Raw genomic sequence first — 22,845 nt, forward strand, 5'->3', positions numbered from 1 at the left:
AGGGGAAGGCGGAAACTGTTTAGAAAAGCCACCTAAATAATAATAATAATATAATATGCCATTTAGCAGACGCTTTTATCCAAAGCGACTTACAGTCATGCGTGCATACATTTTTGTGTATGGGTGGTCCCTGGGATCGAACCCACTACCTTGGCGTTACAAGCGCCGTGCTCTACCAGCTGAGCTACAGAGGTGGGAGGAGTCAAGTTCAGGAGGTATAAAACCGTATGTTTGTGTTTTTGGCGTCAGAGCTCTCCATGAATAAAAATACAAAAAATCATTCTTCGTGGTTATGGACCTTGAATCATTTATGATTAAAACCAGAGCCTTACAACCTCTGGTAATGATTCAAGCTTAGGTTGAATTAGAGATAGAAATTCACATAACAAGGATGTATTACATTCTCCTCCTCCAGACATTAACTCTCTGTGATGAGTGTGATAGAAGGAGTCAGGCGCAGGAGGGTAATCACCGAATGCAGAGTTTATTCCGTCGTACACAAATAGCGCTGGATAGCAACAAACGAAACAGGCACAGGGGAAAATCTACCCTGGCAATACAAGGTAACGGTAGCTCCAACAATAACAGGCACAGGGGAAATATCTACCCCGGCAATAACAAGGTATGAGTAGCTCCACCGAGCTCCACTACTCTCACAATTAAACAATCACCCACAAGGACAAGGGGGGCAGAGGGAACACTTATACAGGGACTAATGAGGGGATAAGAACCAGGTGTGTGTAATTGACAAGACAAGACAAATGGAATGATGAGATATGGAGCGGCAGTGGCTAGTAGGCCGGTGACGACGAACGCCGAAGCCTGCCCCGAACAAGGAGGGGAGGCAGCCTCGGCGGAAGTCGTTACACTCTCCCTTGTTTTCTCTCCATCCGAGTAGCCTTTCGTTGTGGGGAAATACTACTGACTTAGGGCTCTATTCAATCCATAGCGTGGAAGATCCGCGGTCGCGAGACTGCATTCACGGTAACCGCTGCATATGTCGGCTCAATCGGGAAAATGACCTTTTCATTTTAATGCGGATCTTTCGCGATACGGGTTGAATCCAGTCCTGACTTCTAACCTATCCTCTTCACTTCTTTCTTCACTCTTTTCTTTTTCACTCCATCTCAGTGGCCCTTTATAAAGGGGCGTTCTACTGTCTATCCTCTTAGTGCCTTCTGGGGATTAAGGCATCATTTGTGAGGAAATGCTCTGGCTTTAATGCTCTGGTTTGATCAAACTCAGAGACCACAGACTTAGTAACAACAGGAAAGATGGAATCTCCCATTATTAGCCATATACTTATAGAATTAACATTACTGATGCACTTCCTCTATGGCTGATAATTTCCCTGACCATAGTCATTAGTTAGATACTTCAAGACAAGCAAGCACACACATTCTCAAGATGTAATTCTATTTTTCACATAACATACTTTTTGCTGTTTGAATATACAGTATGATTCTATCAAACACGTCCAAGATAACATCAAGCAAAGCCAGTGTAACATGAATACAGAGCCACACTGCCACAGCATGAACAACGCTCACCAACAAGCATGTACTTAAAACAAAACTGTTGTTCACTCATCTGCCTTGATAAACAAATTACATGTCAGACAGGAAACACCAAGTATTCCTGGAATCTCTCCACCTGGTTGGAGGGCCCTGTTTATTACAGGAGGATTAGTAGTGTTGGACCTTTGACTATAGGGAGAGGGAGGGGAGGTGAAGGTGGGGCTGAGCAAGAGGGACCCCTCACTCTTGTTCTGTAACATGTGTCCTATATACTTCAATCAAGTGCTGTTTTCATGTTTTCCATCATGGCTTATTCAAGTCAGGTTGTTCTAAGAAAATGGGGTGCTTGAGCTCCTCCAGACTGAAGACATGTATTCATGAGATGACATGTATGGATCTAGTGCAGCAGATTAATGCTAAGAACTGTGTCAGAACCCCTGCTTGAATTAAGTACATGAGAATCTAAATTGGAACTGTCCTCCAATGCATCATGCATGACTGGTATGACTACCATGACTTACGCACATTACATGAAGTAGCCTACATACAATTCAGTTGGACGATGTAGCTTGCTGGGGTATGATACAGTCTACCCTCTCTGATGGAGTATCAAATGTGGATATTCTACTGTTCACACAGTGATTTATAGATCACTTACATTGGGTAACCCACATATAGAAGAACCTTCATAATATCCCACACAAAGTGGTGTGAAGTACAGGTAACTGCCTAAATAAAGGAAACAGTTGAGTAAATGAGGGATACAAAGTATATTGAAAGCAGGTGCTTCCACACAGGTGTGGTTCCTGAGTTAATTAAGCAATTAACATCCCATCATGCTTAAGGTCGTGTATAGCCCAGTTGCTACCATTGCTAGAAGAAAAGATCTCAGTGACTTTGAAAGAGGGGTCTCAAAGGAGCATAGGGGGTTTTAACGTGTGTGTGTGTGTGTGTGTGTGCGTGTGTGTGTGTGTGTGTGTGTGTTTGTTTGTGTGTGTCTCAGTCTCCAGATCTCAACCCAATTGAACACTTATGGGAGATTCTGGAGCGGAGCCTGAGACAGAGTTTTCCCCCACCATCAACAAAACACCAAATTATGGAATTTCTTGTGGAAGAATGGTGTCGCATCTCTCCAATTGAGTTCCAGACACTTGTAGAATCTATGCCAAGGTGCATTGATGCTGTTCTGGCTCGAGGTGGCCCAACGCCCTATTAAGACACTTCCGCTGTCTGCTGTGTAGTGCCAACCTCCCTCATACCCTCTCAGTCAGGGTAACAGAATGCAGAGCGATGGGGAAGGGTGGTATCAAAGGAACCAGAACATTCAAGGCTCCTCTTTGATGGTTATTCAGAGCGTATACTTCTGTCAATACTCCAGGGGACACGTGGCACAGGTTGCTTATTAGTGGCTCTGGGCTCCCAAAGTTCAATAAAACATCAGCTGCTAGGGAGGACCCTACAGGCCCCTACAGATGGTCAGTCCCCTGGCGCTGCCCCTGTTCAAAACACACTCATCAGGTATTTCTCTCTCTCTCTCTCTCTTTTTCTCTCTCTCTCTCTCTCTCCTACCTCGAGGCACACTAGGAAGATGTCAGTGAAATGGGCATTTCAGGCATTTCTATTCAGTCCTCCGAGGGTAAACTCAATCTCTCAGAACAGTGGAGCACCTTCAATGCCTCACTGGCTTCACTCCCCCATACAATGGCACCTTCAATGTTCCTTCTCTCTTTACTTGAATAATACAGTTGGAGAAGTGGAGAAGCAGCTTCAATAGCATCAGGGGCATCGTAAGTCTACTTTCTAGTCAACTGTCTTGACTCCTATGTTGATGTGTGCGAGCCTTTCTCCTTCCTGTCTCCTACCTGTAACATGAAGTAGAGCAGTGTTTGACTTGGACTGAAATAGGTTCCGCTACTCATTTTGGGTGCTGGTACTGTTTATATTTAGGTGCAAGAGCTCCACAATACTTTTGAGTTAATATTATATAAGAGGAACAGGAGCTCAAGCAGTAGAACATTTGAGGTGCCGGTACTCAGCTTCGGTGAGCTCCTGCCCAAGTCCTGCAGTAGAGCAGGGTTCCCCAACAGATGGCCTGAGGGCCAAGTTTTCCCAAAAAAATAAAATATATTTATTTTTAAATTGTTGGACATAAAAGACTGTAAAAACACCAGCAAATCAGCTCCAAGTGATTTTAATTTTGGAAATCTGTTCCAAAGTATTCCCACGCATAATAGAGAGATATATGTGATCATATACAAATGTAATAAAGGTTTGAAATTATTATGTTTCAAATATGAAATCTGTTTGGGCTTATTGAGGTCAATTTGCAGTCTACAAATTATTTGTAATTATGTTCCGGCCCCCTGACCATCCGTTCAAGAAAGAAATCGGCCTGTTGCTGAATCTAGTTTATGATCCCTGCAGTAGAGCAACCTCCCTCAATCTTTTTTTCCCATAATGCCTTTTTTCCTTTGCCATGAGCAAAGGTGAGTGGTGACTTCACTTGATATATTAGCAGGTTGTTTTCCAATTTAATCACAGACTGGTGGTAATTATTTTATTACAAAGCTGCAGTGTAGCTCTGTACTCAACACTACCCCTTGTGTGAAGGTGGCAGGGCCCACCTATTGCCGATAAAAAAACAACTTTATCAAATAATGTTCAAAAAACTATATTTTTCTCTCAAGGAATTGTATTCCTTTACAACTTGGGCTATGGTGAATATTTATTATCAAGAACTAGGACCACGTGTATTTGCAACACCTTATCTCTACAGTATGACCTCTCCTCAAATCTCCACAAGCTAATTCAGAACATGAAGAGCTTGTAAATGATGAGCCATCCGTGCCTATCACTCAATGAATCCCTGAGAATATTCCTCTGTAGGTGTGTGCTTCTTTCTCTTATGGCTCAGCAGGTCACTACAGTGTGCCTTGTTAAAGTTGGACAGCCCTGGAAAGTACCATGTGGACACCCTAATGACAATACAGTCAACACAGTAAGAAACAGCCTCTATCAAACAGCAACTGTCAGTGTGTCTACACATCATGCCCTTGGAGCAGCACAGACCGATATGATTGGACAAAGCAGATACATCACTTTCCCTTGTTCCAAGCCGACATGTGTTTTAATGGAACACTTTATCCTAATGGCCAGAGTGGTGCACAGATTCTCTCCGGCGTAGGATGTGTGTCTGAGCAGTCCAAAGGCCCTCTGGGCCCAATAAAAGCTTCACCTCCTCTCCGTAATAACTTCCTTGTCTATTGCAAATTACAGTCATTCCATGTAATTGCTTCGATTGTAAATTACGACAAAAAGCGTTCGCTTCTTGCAGGCCAAGCTTGGCCAGAGTATCTTTATTGAAACGTGTCAATGTGTTATTTGCTCTCGTTGATCTAATATCCTAATAGTCACACATTGTTCAAGTCTGAAGCACAGGAAGGACGTGACAAGGGTAGGACAATGTTACCTGACACAGGCTTGTACAGTACACCTGAGCATCCATGATTGAACCCTCCTGTCCTGGGTCTTTATCTAGTCCCTCTTACACTGGGGATATCCTGAATTGAATTGTATGGGCTATGGGGTGGCAGGTAGCCTAGCGGTTAAGAGCGTTGGGCCAGTAACTGAAAGGTCGCTGGTTCGAATCCCCGAGCCGACTAAGTGAAAAATCTGCTGATGTGACCTTGAGTAAGGCACTTAACCCTAATTGCTCCTGTAAGTCGCTATGGATAAGAGAGTCTCCTAAATGAAAACAAAAAGTAAGTTACTGTCCTTAGGGGACCCTCCATCTTTTCCATAATTAGAGGGTCCTTAGCTTGGCATCCAAGCTGATTTCAGTGTTGTTTCAAGTGAAATAATGTCGAGGACAGCGTTCAGTCTGGTTTAACCAGGCTAGTCGTCATTAACTTGCCACATCTCAATGATGCTGTAGCATTCACACTGCCTTGTCTCAGAGTTGTGATGATAGTCTCTGGGGAGCTATCATTAAGGCACTGTCTGATTGGGCACCCCAAGCAGTTACCTAGGATCCTCTGCTCCAAATCACAGTGGAATTGATTACCAGACCAACAGAGCCACTCTATCTCATAACCGCATTAAATAATCATTTCTACGTTTTGAGATCTTCATTTCAATGTCCTTGTTTTCTTGTTAAAAATGCTATTGGCGTAGCAATGACTCACTTAGTCAGAATGTCTACATTTCCCCTGTGCCCAAATACATAGAATAGTCATCCTTTCTCATTCTCCAGAGGTAAAATAACAGTCAATGAAGAGCTATCCATCACAATTCCATCTTAACCTGAGTAGTATATCTCTCTGTCTCAGCACCATCATTTCCTTCAAGTCAGAAGTTCAGGTGAAGTGCGGCAGTTTTAGGAGATACTGCCCTGTTATATTTTCCATTGATACGCATACATTTGTTTGCTCTCCTTTTCAATAATTTATACAATATTGGCTGACATTTTAATGAAAAGTGTTGTTCGGGATTGAGATGGAAAACATATAGCCACCGCCTTTGAGAAATTATACAGTATGTGTCAAATATTAGTCAAAAATGGCCCCAGTCCGTAGCTTAGCTTGAGCATATTGTTATGTTATATCTTCCATTGACCTTTTCACAAATATATCCAATACTGTGTGACATCTATTCCTGACAGAGAGTCTGAGTTAACTTTTACATTTCATTGAAAAGTATTCTTCAGGGTTGAGAGGGAAGCATATCACGTATTAGAACCTTTACCCTTTCACCTTCCCCCAGTCAAACCAGTTATAACAACTCATAAAGCTGTGGGTTTGTGTGGGCTTAACCATATAGTACATTGCTAAGGAAGAGAGCTGAGCTGCATCTGAAACTGACCATTCCCCATACACAGTCTGCTGGCCCTATCCACTGTCTCACGGGTAAAGGGGGGCTATTTGGGGGGGGGGGGGGGGGGGGGCTACCCCCCCCCCCCCCCCCCCCCCCCCCAAATTGTAAAGTGGTTATCCCACTGGCTATAGGGTGAACGCACCAATTTGTGAGTCGCTCTGGCTAAGAGCGTCTGCTAAATGACGTTAATGTGCCCTTGAGCAAGGCACTTAACCCTAATTGCTCCTGTAAGTCGCTCTGGTTAAGAGCGTCTGCTAAATGACTAAAATGTAAATGTAAAAAATGTTGTATAGTGAGAACAGGAGGAGTCCCTCAGAGCAATATTGCAGCCAGGGTTAGAATACTCCAGGATCAAGAAATACAGGAATTGCCCTCTGGTAATACATACAAACATGGCCATCAGTGTGCTGAGACTGTAGAATTAGGATCTCAACGATTCTAAACAGTGGTTCTAGCGGAGCATTCCATATTACTAATATTCCATATTGTTATCACTCACTCTCAAACTATTGTATTGATTTTTTTTTTATCAAACTATTTTTATGCTTGAATCAAAATAGTTATTATTTGGTTCACATGCTAAACTTTGAAATATATCCCTTCAGCTAATTAGGGAAACTTACTGTGAAACATCTTCAGTGGGCAAGTCTCTCCTCTTCGAGTTTTCACTATTGAGAGCAGGAACTGCCACCGGGGTTTCAACCATCTTTCAGTATCTTCTATTTCTTTTTTACTTTAACCGATCTCACTCTGGTTGCTTGATTCAAATAACCACAGACTGTGTGGAATTGCCTGAGTGAAATACAATTAAAAAGCCATTAGTGTTTTTTTTATGATCTTCCTTTTTGATGAGACAGAGAGAGATGGAGAGAGAGAGATGCTGTAACGATGCTTAATTGATTTTCATTATTAGCCTGCAGTACACAATTGGTTTACTTCGTCAGTTATATTGTAATCCCTGGAGCTTCACTACAGTATAGTGCAGCCCGTTTATAGTGAGAACATATGTTAACTGTCACAAAACTTCATTTCGTAAACGAAATTTCACATCAGATATTTGAAACGTGTCAAACCTGTGAAGCGAAGCAAAGCAATGATCAGACCTACTTATTTTGTATTTTTCTTATTTTCTTACTTACCATTCTTCAGGCCATCATCATGTATCAATAATGATAATTTACTGCCACCATGTGGAGATAAGTTAGGAGTACGAGCTATTGAAAACGGATGCAAAATGCTTGATTAGCTTTGGTTTTTGAGTAAGTTGAGCAGATCATGAATGTCTTCTGATAACCCGGTAATGCAAATGAATACACAGGATTATTAAATTTTATTTTACAGTGACAACATTATTTGATGTATGGGATGAGGGCTTTGAGTTGATGCACTTTACTTGCATTTCCCCTCCATACCGGTAGACGGTGCTATTTATCGGTATTGCCAGGCATCTGCGTCACGAGCTGCGCTTCTTTCAGATTTGTTTACTTCAGCATCATTTCAATGGCGGAACGCTGAAAAAAGCAGTTGAGAGCGGTCAGATTTCGGATATCTTGTTCTAGTTACGAACGAGCGGAGTACTTAAATTTATCCTTTTGGCTAGCTAACGTAGTCAACGAATCGTTGTGTCCCAATATTTATCTTAGTAAACCTTCTGGCTGGGGCATTTCCATCAATTAAAGCACGAGATCCCCGAAATGGCAGATAACAACACAGGTGGGAGAGTGACTAGCTTGCTAGCTAGCTAATATGTTTTAACTAAAGTGGCATGCTAACTCGGTTATTTATATCTTACTAACTATATACGGATAATTAGCTAGTACCAACACTAGTCTTAATCCACCAGCATTTACATGGGTTTTACATTTAACCAACCATCGGTTGATTGCTAGCTGGCTAATACTAGCTGACGCCAGTGTTAATGCTAGCTAGCTACAAAGCTATCCATCCAGTGTCCTTGCCCTAGCTGCGTTGGTAGCTAACTAGCTATGAATTGACATTGACTATCTAAACATGGCAATAAACAACTAGTTAGCTGGCTAGCTAGTTAGTAGTTAATTGTGTCACGTGTGGCCAACGTTGGCAGACTCGGCTAACTACGCACTAGCTAGCTAGTTCCCAAACTTGTCATGTCAACAATCTTGACTAGCGTGTAATGCTAACTGTCAACACACGCCCACCTGAATTTGGACCTAGCTAGCATACGTTAGCTAACTTGTTTTAACATTATGTTTTGGCTTGGTAGCAAACATTTTGCATGATTAGCTAGCTAAATGGGCTGTATATTGTTTTTTTATTCAACCAAAACTAAATGAAGTCAAGCATGATAACATTTCCTCCCCTGGGATTTCAGACCAAGAAAAAGAAATAGCTGCAAATGCGTTGGAGGCGTTTACGGTAACATCACTTTTATTTGCCATCAGCAGTGTTTTCTGCAAATTGTGCAATCCTAGGGAGTTGGCCAACTTGGCAACAACTCCGTCTGTCAAACCTATCTGATTTACAATATTTGTTTACATTTGTTGATGCTACTATTCATGAGTTCTTTTGTTACATTTGTTGATTTTAATTTGTTTACTCACAGGCCGGAAACTATGATGAATCTTTGAAACACCTTGGGAAGCTGCAAGAGTTGAACAAGGAGGACTACAAGATTGCTTTGAATAAAGCAATAGCTGAATTCTACAAGAGTGGCCAAACCACCACATGTACCCTGAAACAGACCCTCATTGCAATGAAAAACCAGGTGACTATCGTTAAAACCTTTTATATCCAGTTCTCTCAATGACATGCCAAATAAATGTTTAATATAGTGTAGTATAATTGATTCATGTTTTAAATGTCTTGATTCTTGATCAATATATTCACAGATGCACAGAATAGTTCAACCATTAAGTTGGCTGATCCTTAACCATTCATGCATTTTTGTCTAACCATTCATGCATTTTTGTCTATCAAGGTGCACACTTCAATGGAGGACATTGATGGTTTGGATGACGTAGAGAACAGTCTGCTCTACTACAATCAAGCTATCATTCACTACCACATGAGACAGTACTCCGAAGCTATCGCTATTGGAGAGAAGCTGTACCAGTTTCTGGAGCCATTTGGTAGGTTTTGGTGATTTATATGGAAATTCATATGTCAGAGAACACAAACACTGAAATATAGTGCATGATTACACAGTACACACACAGTCACACGCACACGCTTAGTCACAGCAACTGGTAATGTTCCTGATGAATCGGCCTGTGCATCCCATCAGTATAGCATGGCTTGATGGTGTTATTTGTCCTAGAAGAGAAGTTTGCTCTGGCGGTCTGCTTCTTGCTGGTGGATCTGTACCTGCTAACGTACCAGCCAGAGAAGGCCCTCCATCTCCTTGCTGTGCTGGAGAAACTGTCTGTACAGGGAAACAACAAGAACGGCAAAGGGGAGGTATGTGTCCGGTCACGTTTGTGACTTTGACCCATGATGTTTATGTTACTGTGCTCATGTATGTTGAATGTTATTTTCCACCTCTTAGAGAAATGACTGTTCTGCCTAAGTCCATATGTTCTTATTATTATTAGTGGCACCTGTAATGTTGTGAGATATTAAGGTTCTTGTGCAAAGATGTGCCGCTGCGTGTGTACTTACATTAAGGGTGTCTGTCATGTCCAGGTAATATTTCAGGCACAGTGCAAGTTCTACATTCACAGGGACCCGGTAGTGGAGGCAGCAGACCTCATTCAGGATAATCTCAGGGAGATTACTGGAGGACAGGTTACTAAAATACACTTCAGGCGCTTACACACTGACACAACATTGACCAACAAACACAGAATTGGATAGATGTGACTTGGCGGTTGTTGGCAAATGTTGGAGCGTTGGTCAGTGTGAAGGTGCCTTTAGAACCAAATACAACACACTCCTACTCTGGATGGCCACGGCATTTTTACACTAGGTCTGCCAAAATAAACATCTTACTGAGGTTATGCAGTTACACTAGTTACATCTGAGTGCAGGCTATTTTACCAATGGTTTTACATTTCAATTATACTGAGATGAGAAGACATTTTATATTTTCTGAATGCAATGTGGTCATTTTCTAATGTCTGTGTCTGTCTTGAAATTGCAGAGTGCCAACAGCACAAACAAAGATGGTCGGAACCAGAAGGCAGAGTTCATCGGCATGATCGAAGCGGCAAAATCCAAAATGCACCAGGTACATTTAACACCAATCCTTTTCCTGAGGTGGAGGAAATGAAGACAGGAAAGCAACTTTTGTATTGCTGCTTTTGTTTCACACTTTTGTCGTTATTTTCGTCCACAGTACAAAGTGCGAGCGTACATTCAGATGAAGTCATCAAAGGCGTGCAAAAGGGAGATCAAGTCTGTGATGAACACAGCAGGGAATGTGAGTCATGATGTTTACGTTGCTAAACCCATTACTAAACTAGCCTGGTTCCAGGTCTGTTTGTGCTGTCTTGCCAACTCCTATGGTCAACGGCTTGACAATGACCATAGAAGTTGTCAAGACGGCACAACACGATCTGGAAACCAGGCTATTGAACTGCCTTACTAAACCTGCTCTCTCCCAAACAGCCCCTTCCTACCTTTCCCTGCTTCAGTTGAATGCACTGATTGTAAGTTGTTTTGGATGAGAGCATCTGCTAAATGACTAGAATGTCAATGTTTCCATTCCAACCTGTGTTTCCTTCATCTCCCACTAGTCTGCGCCCTCACTCTTCCTCAAGAGTAACTTTGAGTACCTGAGAGGAAACTACCGCAAAGCAGTGAAGCTCTTAAACAGCTCCAACATCGCAGAGCACCCAGGGGCCATCAAAACAGGTATGTTTAGACCCCTTTTACACAACTGAGAACTGACCTGTACTGAGCTGTGCTTACCTGGTTACACTTCCACCATAGTTGTTGGACCATGCTGGAAAGGACAATGTCAAAGTATATATCCGAGCCAGGACTGTATGGATCGGGTCAGCTATATAGTATGGAAAGGGTATCAGAAAGACTGTCCTGTCAGTGACAGAGCACCATTGAGCATTACATATATGAAAGTTAACTTCCACTAAACGTTCTGACTTGTTTGTTTCTTCCATCAGGTGAATGTGTGCGCTGTATGTTCTGGAACAATCTGGGTTGCATACACTTTGCCATGGGGAAACACAACCTAGGTATCTTCTACTTCAAAAAGGCCCTGCAGGAGAACGACCACACGTGTGCACAGCTGGGTGACGGTGGGGCAACGGGTAACGGGCAATGTGAGTCAATAGAAACTGGGTTTAATGCTATTGATCGCAACAGGACAGTTTCCCGAACACAGATTAAGCCTAGTCTTGGACTTAAAAGTATGTTCAATGCAAATTCTCCATCAAAGGTGTATTTTAGTGCAGGACTAGTTTAATCTGTGTCCTGGAAACTGGTCTTACATGTTTCTCTCGTAATTGTACACTGACTAGCTCTGTTGTACACTGACTAGCTCTGTTGTACACTGACTAGCTCTGTTGTACACTGACTAGCTCTGTTGTACACTGACTAGCTCTGTTGTACACTGACTAGCTCTGTTGTTCACTGACTAGCTCTGTTGTTCACTGACTAGCTCTGTTGTTCACTGACTAGCTCTGTTGTTCACTGACTAGCTCTGTTGTCTCTCTGTCCTTCCAGCTAAGCAGTTCTCGGGCATCCCCATGTGCGCGCTGCTAGCCAACAAGCGTTATGAGCTGCTGTATAACTGTGGGATCCAGCTGCTGCACATCGGCCGGCCCCTGGCGGCCTTCGAGTGTCTGATGGAGGCTGTGCAGGTGTACCACTCTAACCCTCGCCTCTGGTTACGGCTGGCTGAGTGCTGCATCGCTGCCAACAAGGGCGTGAGTTGTGATAAAACACACACAAACTCACGCTCACACATACACACGTTTTCTTACAGTGAAATATAACGTACCAACATTCAAATTTGGCATTTTGTTATTTTTCAGAGCTTAGAACAGGAGAACAAGGGTCTTCCCAGTAAAAAGGGTATCGTTCAGGCCATCGTTGGGCAGGGCTACCATCGCAAGATCATCCTGGCGTCGCAGTCCTCCCAGAACACAATCTACAGGTCCGTTTTCCCTTTTCCCCATGGACCTAACCAGTACTGTCCAGGAGATGGCGTTAAAACATTTGTTTACATGGTAGTGTTTGCTGAAATCAATAGGGGCTAGCTCGCTGAAATTAGAGGGTACTCTGAGACAACTCAAGATGTTGATCATTACTATATCTCCATTAACTTCATGGTTGACTCTTTCCTCCCCTAAATGTGGGTGTGTAGTGATGGGCAGTCTGCAGCCATTCCGGTGGCCAGTATGGAGTTTGCAGCTATCTGTCTGAGGAACGGTCTGGTCCTCCTCCCTGATCACCAGCAGCAGGAGACCAAGGCAGAGAACGGCTCCAAGACACCCAGCCAGTCAGGCAGCACAGAGAGCGGCTCAGAGAACAGCGACGCCTGCAGGTCAGTGTCTCATCTCACCTTGAGATTGGCTTGATGCTGAAACATGTCTTGTCAAATCTTCCAAATCTATTTTTGTAGAGCACTGTGGTCATTAAGGGATAGACTATTAACAAGGATTCAGCTCTCCATGGCCTCAGATAGAAGAATAACTTTGCAGGGAGTATGTTGCTTTCCATTTCCCTGATTTTCTCTTTGTTGGTTTGACAGTGGGAAGGGTCAAGAAGGGGACAAGTTCCTTTCTGCAGCACCATCTTCACCTCTGAGGAAACAGGAGGTTGAAAACCTCAGGTAACAAACACCTCTCTACCTTTCTGTCTCCCTCCGTCTCCCCCAGTCAATTCATTCTCCTCTCCCTCCTTCCTATGCCTCTCAGGACTCATATCACTCTCCCCCTCCTCTCCCTCCTTCCTATGCCTCTCAGGACTCATATCTCTCCTCCTCCTCTCCCTCCTTCCTATGCCTCTCAGGACTCATATATCACTCTCCTCCTCCTTCTCCTCTCCCTCCTTCCTATGCCTCTCAGGACTCATATATCACTCTCCCCCTCCTCTCCCTCCTTCCTATGCCTCTCAGGACTCATATCTCTCCTCCTCCTCTCCCTCCTTCCTATGCCTCTCAGGACTCATATCACTCTCCTCCTCCTCTCCCTCCTTCCTATGCCTCTCAGGACTCATATATCACCCTCCTCCTCTCCCTCCTTCCTATGCCTCTCAGGACTCATATATCACTCTCCCCCTCCTCTCCCTCCTTCCTATGCCTCTCAGGACTCATATATCACTCTGCTCCTCCTCTCCCTCCTTCCTATGCCTCTCAGGATTCATATATCACTCTCCCCCTCCTCTCCCTCCTTCCTATGCCTCTCAGGATTCATATATCACTCTCCCCCTCCTCTCCCTCCATCCTATGCCTCTCAGGATTCATATATCACTCTCCTCCTCCTTCTCCTCTCCCTCCTTCCTATGCCTCTCAGGACTCATATATCACTCTCCTCCTCCTCTCCCTCCTTCCTATGCCTCTCAGGACTCATATATCACTCTCCCCCTCCTCTCCCTCCTTCCTATGCCTCTCAGGACTCATATCACTTTCCTCCTCCTCTCCCTCCTTCCTATGCCTCTCAGGACTCATATATCACTCTCCTCCCCCTCCTTCCTATGCCTCTCAGGACTCATATATCACTCTCCCCCTCCTCTCCCTCCTTCCTATGCCTCTCAGGACTCATATATCACTCTCCTCCTCCTCCTCCTCGCCCTCCTTCCTATGCCTCTCAGGACTCATATATCACTCTCCTCCTTCCCCTCCTCGCCCTCCTTCCTATGCCTCTCAGGACTCATAAATCACTCTCCTCCTCCCCCTCTCCCTCCTTCCTATGCCTCTCAGGACTCATATATCACTCTCCTCCTCCTCTCCCTCCTTCCTATGCCTCTCAGGATTCATATATCACTCTCCTCCTCCTCTCCCTCCTTCCTATGCCTCTAAGGACTCATATATCACTCTCCTCCTCCTCTCCCTCCTTCCTATGCCTCTCAGGACTCATATATCACTCTCCTCCTCCTCCTCGCCCTCCTTCCTATGCCTTTCAGGACTCGTATATCACTCTCCTCCTCTCCCTCCTTCCTATGCCTCTCAGGACTCATATATCACTCTCCTCCTTCTCCTCCTCTCCCTCCTTCCTATGCCTCTCAGGATTCATATATCACTCTCTTCCTCCTCCTCCTCGCCCTCCTTCCTATGCCTCTCAGGACTCATATATAACTCTCCTCCTCTCCCTCCTTCCTATGCCTCTCAGGACTCATATCACTCTCCTCCTTCTCCTCCTCTCCCTCCTTCCTATGCCTCTCAGGATTCATATATCACTCTCTTCCTCCTCCTCCTCGCCCTCCTTCCTATGCCTCTCATGACTCGTATATCACTCTCCCCCTCCTCTCCCTCCTTCAAATGCCTCTCAGGACTCATATATCACTCTCCTCCTCCTCTCCCTCCTTCCTATGCCTCTCAGGACTCATATATCACTCTCCTCCTCCTCTCCCTCCTTCCTATGCCTCTCAGGACTCATATATCACTCTCCTTCTCCTCTCCCTCCTTCCTATGCCTTTCAGGACTCATATCACTCTCCTCCTCCTTCTCCTCTCCCTCCTTCCTATGCCTCTCAGGACTCATATCACTCTCCTCCTCCTCTCCCTCCTTCCTATGCCTCTCAGGACTCATATATCACTCTCTCCCTCCTTCCTATGCCTCTCAGGATTCATATATCACTCTCCTCCTCCTCTCCCTCCTTTTTATGCCTCTCAGGACTCATATATCACTCTCCTCCTCCTCTCCCTCCTTCCTATGCTTCTCAGGACTCATATATCACTCCTCCTTCTCTCCCTCCTTCCTATGCCTTTCAGGACTCATATATCACTCTCCTCCTCCTTCTCCTCTCCCTCCTTCCTATGCCTCTCAGGACTCATATATATCACTCTCCTCCTTCTCCTCTCCCTCCTTCCTATGCCTCTCAGGACTCATATATCACTCTCCTCCTCCTCTCCCTCCTTCCTATGCCTCGCAGGACTCATATATCACTCTCCCCCTCCTCTCCCTCCTTCCTATGCCTCTCAGGACTCATATATCACTCTCCTCCTTCTCCTCCTCGCCCTCCTTCCTATGCCTCTCAGGACTCATATATCACTCTCTCCCTCCTTCCTATGCCTCTCAGGACTCATATATCACTCTCCTCCTCCTCTCCCTCCTTCCTATGCCTCTCAGGACTCATATATCACTCTCCTCCTCCTCTCCCTCCTTCCTATGCCTCTCAGGACTCATATATCACTCTCCTTCTCCTCTCCCTCCTTCCTATGCCTCTCAGGACTCATATATCACTCTCCTCCTCCTCTCCCTCCTTCCTATGCCTCTCAGGACTCATATCACTCTCCTCCTCCTCCTCCTCCTCGCCCTCCTTCCTATGCCTTTCAGGACTCATATCACTCTCCCCCTCCTCTCCCTCCTTCCTATGCCTCTCAGGACTCATATATCACTCTCCTCCTCTCCCTCCTTCCTATGCCTATCAGGATTCATATATCACTCTCTTCCTCCTCCTTCCTATGCCTCTCAGGACTCGTATATCACTCTTCCCCTCCTCTCCCTCCTTCATATGCCTCTAAGGACTCATATATCACTCTCCCCCTCCTCTCCCTCCTTCCCATGCCTCTCAGGACTCATATATCACTCTCTCCCTCCTTCCTATGCCTCTCAGGACTCATATATCACTCTCCTCCTCCTCTCCCTCCTTCCTATGCCTCTCAGGACTCATATATCACTCTCCCCCTCCTCTCCCTCCTTCCCATGCCTCTCAGGACTCATATATCACTCTCTCCCTCCTCTCCCTCCTTCCTATGCCTCTCAGGACTCATATATCACTCTCCTCCTCCTCTCCCTCCTTCCTATGCCTCTCAGGACTCATATATCACTCTCCTTCTCCTCTCCCTCCTTCCTATGCCTTTCAGGACTCATATCACTCTCCTCCTCCTTCTCCTCTCCCTCCTTCCTATGCCTCTCAGGACTCATATCACTCTCCTCCTCCTCTCCCTCCTTCCTATGCCTCTCAGGACTCATATATCACTCTCCTCCTCCTCTCCCTCATTTTTATGCCTCTCAGGACTCATATATCACTCTCTTCCTCCTCTCCCTCCTTCCTATGCTTCTCAGGACTCATATATCACTCCTCCTTCTCTCCCTCCTTCCTATGCCTTTCAGGACTCATATCACTCTCCTCCTCCTTCTCCTCTCCCTCCTTCCTATGCCTCTCAGGACTCATATATATCACTCTCCTCCTTCTCCTCTCCCTCCTTCCTATGCCTCTCAGGACTCATATATCACTCTCCTCCTCCTCTCCCTCCTTCCTATGCCTCTCAGGACTCATATATCACTCTCCCCCTCCTCTCCCTCCTTCCTATGCCTCTCAGGACTCATATATCACTCTCCTCCTTCTCCTCCTCGCCCTCCTTCCTATGCCTCTCAGGACTCATATCACTCTCTCCCTCCTTCCTATGCCTCTCAGGACTCATATATCACTCTCCTCCTCCTCTCCCTCCTTCCTATGCCTCTCAGGACTCATATATCACTCTCCTCCTCCTCTCCCTCCTTCCTATGCCTCTCAGGACTCATATATCACTCTCCTCCTCCTCGCCCTCCTTCCTATGCCTCTCAGGACTCATATCACTCTCTCCCTCCTTCCTATGCCTCTCAGGACTCATATATCACTCTCCTCCTCCTCGCCCTCCTTCCTATGCCTCTCAGGACTCATATCACTCTCTCCCTCCTTCCTATGCCTCTCAGGACTCATATATCACTCTCCTCCTCCTCTCCCTCCTTCCTATGCCTCTCAGGACTCATATCACTCTCCTCCTCCTCCTCCTCGCCCTCCTTCCTATGCCTTTCAGGACTCATATCACTCTCCCCCTCTCCCTCCTTCCTATGCCTCTCAGGACTCATATATCACTCTCCTCCTCTCCCTCCTTCCTATGCCTATCAGGATTCATATATCACTCTCTTCCTCCTCCCCCTCGCCCTCCTTCCTATTACTCTCAGGACTCGTATATCACTCTTCCCCTCCTCTCCCTCCTTCATATGCCTCTAAGGACTCATATATCACTCTCCCCCTCCTCTCCCTCCTTCCCATGCCTCTCAGGACTCATATATCACTCTCTCCCTCCTTCCTATGCCTCTCAGGACTCATATATCACTCTCCTCCTCCTCTCCCTCCTTCCCATGCCTCTCAGGACTCATATATCACTCTCTCCCTCCTCTCCCTCCTTCCTATGCCTCTCAGGATTCATATATCACTCTCCTCCTCCTCTCCCTCCTTCCTATGCCTCTCAGGATTCATATATCACTCTCCTCCTCCTCTCCCTCCTTCCTATGCCTCTCAGGATTCATATATCACTCTCCTCCTCCTCTCCCTCCTTCCTATGCCTCTCAGGATTCATATATCACTCTCCTCCTCCTCTCCCTCCTTCCTATGCCTCTCAGGACTCATATCACTCTCCTCCTCTCCCTCCTTCCTATGCCTTTCAGGACTCGTATATCACTCTCCTCCTCCTTCTCCTCTCCCTCCTTCCTATGCCTCTCAGGACTCATATCACTCTCCTCCTCTCCCTCCTTCCTATGCCTCTCAGGACTCATATATCACTCTCCTCCTCCTCTCCCTCCTTCCTATGCCTCTCAGGACTCATATATCACTCTCCTCCTCCTCTCCCTCCTTCCTATGCCTCTAAGGACTCATATATCACTCTCTCCCTCCTTCCTATGCCTCTCAGGACTCATATATCACTCTCCTCCTTCTCCTCCTCGCCCTCCTTCCTATGCCTCTCAGGACTCATATATCACTCTCTCCCTCCTTCCTATGCCTCTCAGGACTCATATATCACTCTCCTCCTCCTCTCCCTCCTTCCTATGCCTCTCAGGACTCATATATCACTCTCCTCCTCCTCTCCCTCCTTCCTATGCCTCTCAGGACTCATATATCACTCTCCTTCTCCTCTCCCTCCTTCCTATGCCTCTCAGGACTCATATATCACTCTCCTCCTCCTCTCCCTCCTTCCTATGCCTCTCAGGACTCATATATCACTCTCCTCCTCCTCCTCCTCGCCCTCCTTCCTATGCCTTTCAGGACTCATATATCACTCTCCCCCTCCTCTCCCTCCTTCCTATGCCTCTCAGGACTCATATATCACTCTCCTCCTCTCCCTCCTTCCTATGCCTCTCAGGATTCATATATCACTCTCTTCCTCCTCCCCCTCGCCCTCCTTCCTATGCCTCTCAGGACTCGTATATCACTCTTCCCCTCCTCTCCCTCCTTCATATGCCTCTCAGGACTCATATATCACTCTCCCCCTCCTCTCCCTCCTTCCCATGCCTCTCAGGACTCATATATCACTCTCCCTCCTTCCTATGCCTCTCAGGACTCATATATCACTCTCCCCCTCCTCTCCCTCCTTCCCATGCCTCTCAGGACTCATATATCACTCTCCCTCCTTCCTATGCCTCTCAGGACTCATATATCACTCTCCTCCTCCTCTCCCTCCTTCCTATGCCTCTCAGGACTCATATATCACTCTCCCCCTCCTCTCCCTCCTTCCCATGCCTCTCAGGACTCATATATCACTCTCTCCCTCCTCTCCCTCCTTCCCATGCCTCTCAGGACTCATATATCACTCTCCCTCCTTCCTATGCCTCTCAGGACTCATATATCACTCTCCTCCTCCTCTCCCTCCTTCCTATGCCTCTCAGGACTCATATATCACTCTCCCCCTCCTCTCCCTCCTTCCCATGCCTCTCAGGACTCATATATCACTCTCTCCCTCCTCTCCCTCCTTCCTATGCCTCTCAGGATTCATATATCACTCTCCTCCTCCTCTCCCTCCTTCCTATGCCTCTCAGGATTCATATATCACTCTCCTCCTCCTCTCCCTCCTTCCTATGCCTCTCAGGATTCATATATCACTCTCCTCCTCCTCTCCCTCCTTCCTATGCCTCTCAGGACTCATATATCACTCCTCCTTCTCCTCTCCCTCCTTCCTATGCCTCTCAGGACTCATATCACTCTCCTCCTCTCCCTCCTTCCTATGCCTTTCAGGACTCATATATCACTCTCCTCCTCCTTCTCCTCTCCCTCCTTCCTATGCCTCTCAGGACTCATATCACTCTCCTCCTCTCCCTCCTTCCTATGCCTCTCAGGACTCATATATCACTCTCCTCCTCCTCTCCCTCCTTCCTATGCCTCTCAGGATTCATATATCACTCTCTCCCTCCTTCCTATGCCTCTCAGGACTCATATATCACTCTCCTCCTCCCCCTCCTCTCCCTCCTTCCTATGCCTCTCAGGACTCATATATCACTCTCCCCCTCCTCTCCCTCCTTCCTATGCCTCTCAGGATTCATATATCACTCTCCTCCTCCTCTCCCTCCTTCCTATGCCTCTCAGGACTCATATATCACTCTCCTTCTCCTCTCCCTCCTTCCTATGCCTCTCAGGACTCATATATCACTCTCCTCCTCCTCTCCCTCCTTCCTATGCCTCTCAGGACTCATATATCACTCTCCTCCTTCTCCTCTCCCTCCTTCCTATGCCTCTCAGGACTCATATATCACTCTCCTCCTCTCCCTCCTTCCTATGCCTTTCAGGACTCATATATCACTCTCCTTCTCCTCTCCCTCCTTCCTATGCCTCTCAGGACTCATATATCACTCTCCTCCTCCTCTCCCTCCTTCCTATGCCTCTCAGGATTCATATATCACTCTCCTCCTCCTCTCCCTCCTTCCTATGCCTCTCAGGATTCATATATCACTCTCTCCCTCCTTCCTATGCCTCTCAGGACTCATATATCACTCTCCCCCTCCTCTCCCTCCTTCCTATGCCTCTCAGGACTCATATATCACTCTGCTCCTCCTCTCCCTCCTTCCTATGCCTCTCAGGACTCATATCACTCTCCTCCTCCTCCTCCTCCTCCTCCTCGCCCTCCTTCCTATGCCTCTCAGGACTCATATATCACTCTCTCCCTCCTTCCTATGCCTCTCAGGACTCATATATCACTCTCTCCCTCCTTCCTATGCCTCTCAGGACTCATATCACTCTCTCCCTCCTTCCTATGCCTCTCAGGATTCATATATCACTCTCCCCCTCCTTCCTATGCCTCTCAGGACTCATATATCACTCTCCTCCTCCTCTCCCTCCTTCCTATGCCTCTCAGGACTCATATATCACTCTCCCCCTCTCCCTCCTTCCCATGCCTCTCAGGACTCATATCACTCTCTCCCTCCTCTCCCTCCTTCCTATGCCTCTCAGGACTCATATATCACTCTCTCCCTCCTTCCTATGCCTCTCAGGACTCATATCACTCTCCCCCTCTCCCTCCTTCCTATGCCTCTCAGGATTCATATCACTCTCCTCCTACTCTCCCTCCTTTTTATGCCTCTCAGGACTCATATATCACTCTCCTCCTCCTCTCCCTCCATCCTATGCCTCTCAGGATTCATATATCACTCTTCCCCTCCTCTCCCTCCTTCCTATGCCTCTCAGGACTCATATATCACTCTCCTCCTTCTCCTCCTCGCCCTCCTTCCTATGCCTCTCAGGACTCATATATCACTCTCCCCCTCCTCTCCCTCCTTCCTATGCCTCTCAGGATTCATATATCACTCTCCTCCTCCTCTCCCTCCTTCCTATGCCTCTCAGGACTCATATATCACTCCTCCTTCTCCTCTCCCTCCTTCCTTTCAGGACTCATATATCACTCTCCTCCTCCTTCTCCTCTCCCTCCTTCCTATGCCTCTCAAGACTCATATCACTCTCCCCCTCCTCTCCCTCCTTCCTATGCCTCTCAGGACTCATATATCACTCTCCTCCTCCTCTCCCTCCTTCCTATGCCTCTCAGGACTCATATATCACTCTCCTCTTCCTCTCCCTCCTTCCTATGCCTCTCAGGACTCATATATCACTCTCCTCCTCCTCTCCCTCCTTCCTATGCCTCGCAGGACTCATATATCACTCCTCCTTCTCCTCTCCCTCCTTCCTATGCCTCTCAGGACTCATATAACTCTCCTCCTTCTCCTCTCCCTCCTTCCTATGCCTCTCAGGACTCATATCACTCTCCTCCTCCCCCTCCTCTCCCTCCTTCCTATGCCTCTCAGGATTCATATATCACTCTCCTCCTCTCCCTCCTTCCTATGCCTTTCAGGACTCATATATCACTCTCTCCCTCCTTCCTATGCCTCTCAGGACTCATATATCACTCTCCTCCTCCTCTCCCTCCTTCCTGTGCCTCTCAGGACTCATATCACTCTCCTCCTCCTTCTCATCTCCCTCCTTCCTATGCCTCTCAGGACTCATATCACTCTCCTCCTCCCCCTCCTCTCCCTCCTTCCTATGCCTCTCAGGATTCATATATCACTCTCCTCCTCTCCCTCCTTCCTATGCCTCTCAGGACTCATATATCACTCTCCTCCTCCTCTCCCTCCTTCCTATGCCTCTCAGGACTTATATATCACTCCTTCTCCTCTCCCTCCTTCCTATGCCTTTCAGGACTCATATATCACCCTCCTCCTCCTTCTCCTCTCCCTCCTTCCTATGCCTCTCAGGACTCATATATCACCCTCCTCCTCCTTCTCCTCTCCCTCCTTCCTATGCCTCTCAGGACTCATATATCACTCTCCTCCTCCTTCTCCTCTCCCTCCTTCCTATGCCTCTCAGGACTCATATCACTCTCCTCCTCCTCTCCCTCCTTCCTATGCCTCTCAGGACTCATATATCACTCTCCTCCTCCTCTCCCTCCTTTTTATGCCTCTCAGGACTCATATATCACTCTCTTCCTCCTCTCCCTCCTTCCTATGCTTCTCAGGACTCATATATCACTCCTCCTTCTCTCCCTCCTTCCTATGCCTTTCAGGACTCATATATCACTCTCCTCCTCCTTCTCCTCTCCCTCCTTCCTATGCCTCTCAGGACTCATATATATCACTCTCCTCCTTCTCCTCTCCCTCCTTCCTATGCCTCTCAGGACTCATATATCACTCTCCTCCTCCTCTCCCTCCTTCCTATGCCTCTCAGGACTCATATATCACTCTCCCCCTCCTCTCCCTCCTTCCTATGCCTCTCAGGACTCATATATCACTCTCCTCCTTCTCCTCCTCGCCCTCCTTCCTATGCCTCTCAGGACTCAGATCACTCTCTCCCTCCTTCCTATGCCTCTCAGGACTCATATATCACTCTCCTCCTCCTCTCCCTCCTTCCTATGCCTCTCAGGACTCATATATCACTCTCCTCCTCCTCTCCCTCCTTCCTATGCCTCTCAGGACTCATATATCACTCTCCTTCTCCTCTCCCTCCTTCCTATGCCTCTCAGGACTCATATATCACTCTCCTCCTCCTCTCCCTCCTTCCTATGCCTCTCAGGACTCATATCACTCTCCTCCTCCTCCTCCTCGCCCTCCTTCCTA

The 22,845-nt window shown here is 46.7% G+C and overlaps 1 protein-coding gene across 2 annotated transcripts in view; it reads left to right on the forward strand.

Moving 5' to 3' along the window:
* Positions 1–7,882: 7,882 nt before the first annotated feature.
* The window catches only part of LOC311139541 (CCR4-NOT transcription complex subunit 10-like), a 41,343-nt gene continuing 26,380 nt past the window's right edge, over positions 7,883–22,845 (forward strand). The window contains exons 1-13 of one of the 2 annotated variants that reach the window (XM_084174428.1): positions 7,883–8,102; positions 8,740–8,783; positions 8,971–9,132; positions 9,346–9,496; positions 9,688–9,824; positions 10,507–10,593; positions 10,702–10,785; positions 11,102–11,219; positions 11,489–11,647; positions 12,051–12,253; positions 12,362–12,483; positions 12,694–12,873; positions 13,081–13,161. In XM_084174428.1, the coding sequence (XP_084030554.1) occupies positions 8,084–8,102; positions 8,740–8,783; positions 8,971–9,132; positions 9,346–9,496; positions 9,688–9,824; positions 10,507–10,593; positions 10,702–10,785; positions 11,102–11,219; positions 11,489–11,647; positions 12,051–12,253; positions 12,362–12,483; positions 12,694–12,873; positions 13,081–13,161 (1,547 nt within the window). In that variant the 5' untranslated portion in view covers positions 7,883–8,083. Of the gene's footprint in view, positions 8,103–8,739; positions 8,784–8,970; positions 9,133–9,345; positions 9,497–9,684; positions 9,825–10,506; positions 10,594–10,701; positions 10,786–11,101; positions 11,220–11,488; positions 11,648–12,050; positions 12,254–12,361; positions 12,484–12,693; positions 12,874–13,080; positions 13,162–22,845 lie in introns of both variants that reach the window. The other variant, XM_084174427.1, reaches the window with a different exon arrangement.

This window comes from Coregonus lavaretus, assembly GCF_964263955.1.
Source record: "Coregonus lavaretus genome assembly, chromosome: 13".
NCBI classification, from domain to species: domain Eukaryota; kingdom Metazoa; phylum Chordata; class Actinopteri; order Salmoniformes; family Salmonidae; genus Coregonus; species Coregonus lavaretus.